At 31.7% G+C, this 9,054-nt stretch overlaps 1 protein-coding gene across 1 annotated transcript; it reads right to left on the reverse strand.

The window, feature by feature from the left end:
* Positions 1-311: 311 nt before the first annotated feature.
* On the reverse strand, positions 312-7,133 carry LOC130625445 (mitogen-activated protein kinase 14B-like). The gene is made up of 13 exons (XM_057440544.1): positions 6,996-7,133; positions 4,938-5,067; positions 4,787-4,845; positions 4,594-4,705; positions 4,472-4,501; positions 4,346-4,393; positions 3,304-3,418; positions 3,005-3,076; positions 2,797-2,876; positions 2,258-2,336; positions 1,841-1,950; positions 1,565-1,634; positions 312-656 (listed from the first exon to the last, which is right to left on the reverse strand). The coding sequence occupies exons 1-13, from the start codon at positions 7,109-7,111 to the stop codon at positions 595-597; spliced, it is 1,083 nt and encodes a 360-aa protein (XP_057296527.1). The 5' UTR covers positions 7,112-7,133; the 3' UTR covers positions 312-594.
* Between the last annotated feature and the right edge of the window lie 1,921 nt (positions 7,134-9,054).

Below are 9,054 nucleotides of genomic sequence, written 5' to 3' on the forward strand. Positions count from 1 at the left end.
ATAAAAGCAATTTAAGGTTTCGCTTTAACTTTATCCAAAATTTAAGTCGAGTTAAGGCAAGCTTAATTTTTTCTTAAAAAACACTTTTAAATGTTCTTATAAGCCTTAGGGAAGTTAACAGGTTTTTACTTAAGGTCTCGGAAACACTTGTAATAAGTTTTGTGCTGAATAAACAACTTTAGAAATTACAGAGAGGGGCTAATCAATCCCTCCACCAGCATTAAAGAGCACCCAAAAAGCTCAGCCCGAATCGAGTTGATTTTAAAGTCAGCCAGTGATGTTGAACTAGGATAAGGGAAGTTAATGAAGAGTGAAAACAGATTTTTTTTCTTTTGCATTCTTCAGTATATACAAGATTAAAAAAAAAGTATAATAAAAATAACAGTGAAAATGCATACAGAGACAAAAATCGAAATGAGATTTGGAAAGTTTATTATAAAGAAATACATTCTTCTTATAAGCAAGGCAAGAGTAGATAATTTTTTTATCTTGACAGTTATAGTAGAAAGGTCAACCACAAAATAATGTTTAAAGAATTCTTTCCAGCATATGTAACATGGTTGTGCCCCTCACTTTATTTCTTCTTTGTAACATTTACATCATATCTTCTGGTGAAGGAGTATAAACAAACTGTTTGATTTCACGAAACATCATTTCTAAAATATTGCAAAAAGTTATGGTTTTAGTTTAAACAAACTAAGATTATTTTTTTGAGTAATCAGCCATAATATGCATAAAAACAAGCAATAGTTGTAGCTGTCGAAACGTAGCCTAGAATAAACTTGCTCGTTCATAACATGAAAATATCTATACTATTCAATAACAACAATTGAACAGATAAGTGGTAATATTTTTAAAAGGTTTTGTAAGAAAATGGACTAATCAGAAACAAACAAAATGACACAGAACATGACCCCCTACCTTCCCACCCCTTCCTCTAACAATTACTCAGAGTTTAGATGATTTTAGCCTTTACTCTGAAGGGACCAGAAATTTTGGAAATTAATTGGTGGAATCCTTTAATGGGCAGGGAAGATAAAAAATTACCATTTAATAAAAATGAAATAAATTTGTCATACTGATGCAGATAAAAATTAGCATCATTCAATGGGAGGGATAGGCTTTAAAACTTAATGGAGATACCTAAACTCGGGGAGGGGGGAGAGGGGGGATGTTTCCACACTATGTAACAAAATTGACAATTATGACTTAAACAAAGCCTACAAACATTAGATAAAGACAGGAATTTCTTATATTAATTCACATCTGATACAACACTCCAAAAACACTCCTCCTTGCCAAAACATTAGTTAATCTATCTGCAATGTTGATTGTAATTTTCCTCCTTGCCATTTTTATACTAACATTTTTTTTGTTCTGTACGTTTTGTGTTTTATCACAGTTACAACAGTAACCGAACGGTTAACAGGTCAATTTTAATAAAGAACTATGGACTTATAACAAAAATAGAAGGTGTTCAATCTCAAAAAAGGTGATCATGCAAGTCAAGCAAAATCTGATTGTGTGAAAGCTCCTGAATGCTTTCTTAAACCTCTGGACTTACCCTTTAATGATTCAATGGTGACTTCACTGGTCTCGCTTGCATAACCTTCCTCAAATGGAGATGCATCAGGCTGAAATTGTGTTAAATAAATATACACTAGGAGAAAATAATCCATAAAATCTATAATTTGAAAACGTTTTTCTTCATTGGTAGACTGATAAATTTTTTTTAGCACATTTGATAAAGTAATGACTCATTCATTCATTCAGTTATTCATCCATTCAACCAAAAATTCATTCAATCACTCATTTACTAACTCAGTCAGTCCATCTATACCTCATCATCAGGATCATGGTATGCAGCAAAATATGGATGTTCGAGACACTGCTGCGCTGGTAGCCTTTCTTCTGGATCCAACAATAACATTTTTTGCATAATATCTTTCGCTAGAAACAAAAAAAATATATAGTGGATAATTTTGCTGATATAATCGGTTTCATCTCAATGAATCACAGAAAACATATATCCAATTTTTTTATAGTTCGTTCGTGATGTACACAGATTCTGTGCTATGATATTCTTGTGTGTTAACATACAAATACGATCCTTATAATCGATACAAATACTGACATTAAGTTGGTTTACCATTAATGGTAATTTAACTTAAGATCTAAGCAACGGAAGAGGATTTTGTATATATTACTGTTCATACTCTTGGCATAGCATTTTTAGTGAATATTATGACAAACATACCTAATGGAGTTGCATTTGGAAATATGACATTAAAATCTTGTTTCTCGCAAGATGGCATTGACAAAATGTATGTACGTGCCTAAATGTTAGATTAACAATAGGTCTAAGAAAAATTTTAAGTGGAAAGTGAAAACAGTTAAAGAGAACTACAGCCATTACACCAATTTTGATCTCTATTTCAAAGCACTATCATGGTGAATGAAATACATGTGTATAACAGTCCAGTATTTTACATCTAAAAGCAATTAAAAACACAAGATTTTGTCTTGATTATTGTTTGATAGTTGTGCCTAAGCAGAGTGGACATCCAATTCATACTAGAATTAGCCTTTTTCAGTAAGATGGTATTTTTTTTAAAGCTTCATATATTCAAAATATTCAGGTCACGAAAAAATATATATATATATATCCAGAGTTGCAGCATTAAGTTGTTATTGGTATCTGATGCTGAGCTGGGTTAAAAAATTCAATATGTTAGTAAAAATTATTGATGTGTAGATGCATGTAAAGACGTTTACTGTTTAATATGCCATACATACATTTGAGCTTTTAATTTTTTGCAAAAAATACTCTGTTGGCTTGCCCACGACTTCCATTATCTTGAATAACTGATCAATATCTGTCCGCTAGTTAAGTTAACAACAACATTAGATTTCTGGTAAATTTATAACATTAACAGTTTGGCAAATGACCAAACATAGCTTAGTATTTTATTATTTATCACTATATACATATTTGAAAAGATACGATCATTTCCTGGAAATAATGTTTTTCCTGTTAAAAGTTCTGCCATAATGCAACCAACCGACCAAATGTCAACTAAAAAAGTAGAGTATAAAATCAACATATATTCCGAACTCCATTTAGCTCAGGGTTTTTTGGACTCTTTAGGACTATGCCCCTCTCCCGCCCTAGGCCTTCTAGGGTTAAAGAAGGAAATTTATACAGGAATAAAATCCAAAGCTAAACTTAATTTGTGAATTGATTATTTTACTATTGTGGAATATTTTAAGTATATGTCTTAGAAAATAAAAAAAATAAATTACCTTGTGAGTTGTACTGCATCCAGTTTAGCATGATTTCAGGCGCCCTGTACCATCGCGTAGCAACATATCCTGTCATAGAATCGTCTGATATTCGAGCTAATCCAAAATCCAAAATCTAAATAAGAAGCAAGAATGGTTTAAAATCCTTTTTGGCTGATGATGGTATATCAATATTATGGTTAAGGGTCATTTTTTATTAAATAAAATTTTTTGGTTTTTAATTAAACATTTTGGTTAACTAAATTTGAAGAGAACTACTAATTATTTCACAGCATATTTTTTTGTTTATACTAGCCAGCATTAAAAGCATTGGTATTTATTGAATGTGAAAGTTAGAGCTAGCTCTAAGTGAAGGTGTTGTATTTAACAGTTTTGCTAAGGCCAATATTTAGTTACCATAATGTTTAATATGTTTAATAAAACCTAGTTAATGACGTCATTATTCGCATAATAAATGAAGCTTTTATCTCAATAATTAATAAAGATGTTTAAAAACATAAAAAAAATCCCAGGAAAGGTCTGACATATGAGCTCAACTTGTTTTTTCTCGTGGGAGGTATAAGCTTTAAAAGTGGCCTTAAAGCAATTTTTATCACTATGGAGCTTGCTAAATATTCTTAGTGAATAAATGCACAAGGTTTTTAAAAGCAGTATTGAAGTAAAACTTAGTGTTGTTTTTACCACAATGCTGCATAGGGTGATAGTTGACAAATTTGTTGGCCCTTATCCAGTATTAGCAGCAAGTGTTAAAAAAAATTAAGAAGAAATGATTGGACAAAATTTTAACAGGATTATGTATAACAGCCTTTCTATTTAATTTGAAATGCCAATGACCTGTTTCTTATTGGCAAACTTCAGTTATATGTCAGCAATTTATATTTTTATTTGTGATTGTACGATCATCTACGTGAACAACAGTTACATTTGAGCAAAAATGAGAACAAAACTTTTGTAAGTTCGAATTATATCTGGCCTAAAAAAACCATGTCAGTAAAACTTCTTAACATTAATTAAAAAGGTTTTTTATTTCATTAAGTATTACCTTTAATTCACAATTTTCATTTACAGCAACATTGCTTGGTTTTAGATCCTATAAAGAAATTAAAGAAATCACGTAAAGATGTTAGGAAGTGTGCATGTTTCATACAGTAACAGATATGCAACTCACCCTGTGTATAATACCAGCAGAATGTATGTACTAAAGATAAAAATGTAATCAAATGTAAAAAAATTTTTAAACCTCGCCGAATAAAAAACTTTAAACATGAAAAATTTAATACTAAAATGTACCTTTAATCCACGCAGAAGTTGATAAACTAGGAATTGAACATGCTCATCGGATAAAGTTTGAACTTTGACAATGTTATTTAAATCTGCTCCCATGAGGGGTGTTACTAAATACCTAAAAGTCAGAAACATGAAATGTGTAAAAATGTTGTTATAAAAAAACGTGCTTATTTAAAAGTTAAAAGAAAACACTTACACATCTTGAAAATTATTGATATCGTTTTGCGGTGTAAACGTGTCCAACAAGGAAATAACCTAAATCATTCAAAGCATTTATTTTACGTAAATCACTTTAAAAAAACTTTTCCTTGACCATAACGCTTCAGGAACTATCATTACATACTAACGTTTTCATGACGCATGTGTTTTAACAAACGCATTTCACGATAAGCTCTTTTAGCGTGCATAACTGACTGGAAAGGTCGTGATAATTTCTTTATCGCTATTTCTTTGCCAAAAGTACTGTCAGTTGCAGAACTAGAAAAAAGAGTTGTTAAAACTATGCTTTAGAAGAGAACGTCATAAAAGGCTACAAATACAAGGATGTGATAATATTGCCATAATATCACTATAATTAATGCACAAGTTTATCCTAAGATGTCTCTTTAGCACTATTTTACTGTTATTTGAACGCAGGCCTTACCAAAATGATGTTGTGTGGTTATTCGCAAAATATTTTGGCGTGCAATGTTTGCAAGTCAAGAAATGTTATGGCTTGTTGTGGCATGTGGTTGAATTTTTTTTCTACTTCAGTATCAATATTTTCTTATGCTGGAGACAAGTGGGGGTGTAAACTTGTGAACTCCAAACACAAGAACCTAGCATCTCAGCTAGTGACTTTTGCAGTCTTAACTTTCTTGTGTCTGACAGCGTTTTTTTTCTCTTTTGCACAAGTAAATCACCTAGGCAATTTAATCGCAGAGGGGGATAATGCTGCTCTATAAAAATTCACCTTTAATCTTTTTAAACAGTTTCATTCTGTCACGAAAAGAAAGAAAAGTTAAAAGAAAGAACTGTATGGGTAAAAGATTGGCTCCATCACAGAAATGAAAGGGAAGCATATAATACCATTTCTTGCTTGGGAATGGAATACATTCTAAACATACTTGGCAATACAAAATATCTGTTATATCACGTTTCTCTTCACTACTATTTACTCTCTTTTACGTGCATAAAAACATTTGAAATGAATGAAAATTGAGCAGTTGGCGATTTCCTCTGATATAATATTGTGCTGACGAAAAATTGATCTAATAAAATCAAACCAGTTTGATTTTATTACATCAATTTTTGAACATTGATTTGTGTTTTTACGTCATTTTAGTTCTGTTATTTTTTACTGATATATACACAAAAATTTGAGATAAATTTTCGTTTAATATTTTATTTGAAAAGTGATCTTCAAAATTGTTTTGTCTATTTATTTATACGAAGTAGGTTGGTGATATTTTAATCACACAGTCCTAGATATTCGTCAAAAAAAATCAATACGGTTGTGACACACATTTTAAAAAATGTTTTGGATTAATAAAAATATCTTCAAATTGTTTCATTTGCTAACAAGGAATTAAATTATTTTTGAAACTATAAGATAGAAACGTTTATCATAAACATACTTGATTTGCAGAACCAATTTTAAGTTTTAATTGCATGCAACGAATGCACGCCTGAGGCATTTAATGGATGTTCTTGGAGTTCAAATCATTAAACGCCAATACAAATGTGTGTGGGTGTGGGCGCGCACAATTGCTGGTAAGGCCTGTAAAAGTGTTACTGAACGTTGACTTTAGGATTGTGAACAGTTTACACTTCACATATATTTAAGATTAAAAGAAAGTCCACTCGTTTTTTGCATGTAAATATTTTAACTGCCTATGCAGAAGAAACAAATTATTTTTGATGCCTTTAAGCCTAATGCTTAATGCTCCACTTATGAACTGACTTTGCCTTTATAAAAACTGTGAATATTTTACTTTTGACTTAAGCCGAAGAAAAGTTGATCTTTTGGTTAGTGTGTAAAGATTTCTCTAGCACGCAAAACAACAGGAGCATTTCTCTAGCAAGCAAAACAACAGGAGCATTTCTCTAGCAAGCAAAACAACAGGGGCATTTCTCTAGCAAGCAAAACAACAGGCGCATATAAAAATAGCTAGAATGTTCGAATAAAAAGTTAGATTTATGATCCAAAAAAACTTTGGAAATATAAAAGCAAGATATACTTTTAAGCTATGAAAACATCAAGAATCTGGGTTTTTCAACAATAAATCAAAGTTTTTTTGTAGAAACAAACTTAAAAAATTGTTCTTGTATATGCATGAGAAGTTGGCATGTTATATTGGAATCTGTCCATCTAATTTATTAAATTATTTCAATTATCTTCAGCTAATTAAACTAATCTAGCTCACCACACTTGTCCATAAGCTCCAGTACCAATAGTGTTTAGGTCTGTATATCTTTGAGGAACTTCCCAAACACATCGATTCAATTCTTCTCTGTGATAACCAGGTGGAAGTTCGTCCATTGTTTTGATTATTTAATGATGACCTAAAGAGAAAAGCACAAAGGCATTACAAAAAAGTTAAAAGAATGATAGCAGCCCTGTGAATTGAAAGTCCTGATTTTGCTGACCCACAACGAATTTAGGGGGGTCAGGTTGTTATATTCTCCTTTACTCTGGGGGTTTAAATTAAAAATTTACCTTAACTAATATTTTTTTGCAGACAAGTTATTCTTTTTATTCATTGACTTTGTTTCCCTTAGATCAGGAAAGTCGACTTTTTAAAGACCGAAATAACTAAAGACTCTACATATAAAAAGGAGTTAAGTGATTTTCCTCTCTCTACAACAAAGATGTATATATTAAAAACTCAACATAATTTTTTTCTCACTTTTTTTAACTAACAAAAATTCAAAAAATGTATTAATCTTCTCCCAAAGCCTCTTGCTAGTAGCGAGGCTATAACAAACATTCTAAAACAAACTTGACAAAGCAAAATATTTTTTAGCATCCTTTAAAACAAGGCCGACAAGACATATAGAGTGGCATAAAAAAGGTGTCCTTCAATCAATGTATAGCTCGGCTTTCAGGTCGATGCACAGGGCTGTGACAGTAAATGCATACTATGTATAAAGCTAAAACTTGCTCTCAAAGGTGATCCTTTGTGTGGTTGCAATCTTGGTGCATTTCTATCAAATTTAAAAATTATATACAGCCATTGTAAAACAACAAAAACTTTGCGCAACCTTTTCTTATGACAAATGGATTGCTTGTACAATTAAATTTATGCGTGTGATTCATTGTGTGTGGCATAAATTTTATCACCAAGCCTGCTAACCCATGTTGTCACAAAAAAGAGATGCATCATTGTACAGCACCTATGGTAATTTACTTTGCCTGACTTTTTGATAATTTTCTGTTTGTTTCCTGTACGTTTCTGCATGTTCTTAAGCTGTTTCCTGTTTTAGTAAGTACAGACATATTCTGTTTTTCAAACAGTGAGTTCCTGTAGGGCTGCAAGTTAAATTATTGGTGTATTTCAATTCTTAAGAAGGATGCAGGCTTGTTAAGCCAAAATTGAGTTTTTTTCAAGACACCAAACTCGTCTGAAAGCCTCTATGGCATATAAAGCTAGCGTATATATACTGTTTGTATTATGTGAACGTCTAAATTACGTGATTTCACTTCTTTTGTGAACTGTACATCTCTTTTCGCTGGCAACACTGCATGGCTATGACATAATATCCTTAACCTTTAGTCTACGATCTATCATATTACCAATTTCACAAGTACCAAAACTTTTGTACTTTACAGAATAGGCAGCCTAACTTACTGATGAGAAAATTGTTTCGCAGTGGGAGTATATATATATAATGTGATTTTAACCTATTGTGATCTCTGTAATTTTGTTCTTGGAAAAAGTTACCTTGTTTGCTTAAAGCCTATTTTCCACTTTAAGAATGTTTTCCACAGAACAGACGTAGGAGGCAACTGAACTATGCTCCAGAAAAACAAATACTTTTTTCCGCTGTTATATCTTCGGCTATTTTTTACATGTCTAATCACACAATGCCTAGTGACTTTTTATGTGCGATTTTACTACGTTAAATAATTGCCAACGCGAAGGTACTTGGTTTGAAAATATGTCGGTAATTACCTCGGCAAATGCTGAGTGCCTTATCAAATTACAAAGGTTGTTACCGCCCTTAATCCTATTCGTGCTGGAGAGGAAGGGGTGATGCAGCACCCTCTCCCTTCCCTCTTCAACTTTTTCCATAACTTTTTAAGGCCTTATAGTCACACCTTGGTATTTTATTTGCCTTCCAAAATATATCCTTTTGAAATAAAAACCATACACAAATGTGTGACATGTTGAATAATCAGTAACTTTCACAACCTGTGTGTCAAATTAAAGTCCTTAAAAATAATAATCATGCACAACTTGCTTCTCAAATAAAAAGTCCTTT

The sequence above is a fragment of the Hydractinia symbiolongicarpus genome, chromosome 14 (assembly GCF_029227915.1).
Source record: "Hydractinia symbiolongicarpus strain clone_291-10 chromosome 14, HSymV2.1, whole genome shotgun sequence".
NCBI lineage: Eukaryota > Metazoa > Cnidaria > Hydrozoa > Anthoathecata > Hydractiniidae > Hydractinia > Hydractinia symbiolongicarpus.

Coding starts and splice junctions, on each gene's coding strand:
- LOC130625445 (XM_057440544.1), bottom strand. CDS start 7,111: ATGGACGAACTTCCACCTGGTTATCACAGAGAAGAATTGAATCGATGT. Junction 5,068..6,995: donor GGAGCTTATGGACAAGTGTG/GTGAGCTAGATT, acceptor TCTTTTTTCTAG/TTCTGCAACTGACAGTACTT. Junction 1,635..1,840: donor ACCATGATCCTGATGATGAG/GTATAGATGGAC, acceptor ACACAATTTCAG/CCTGATGCATCTCCATTTGA.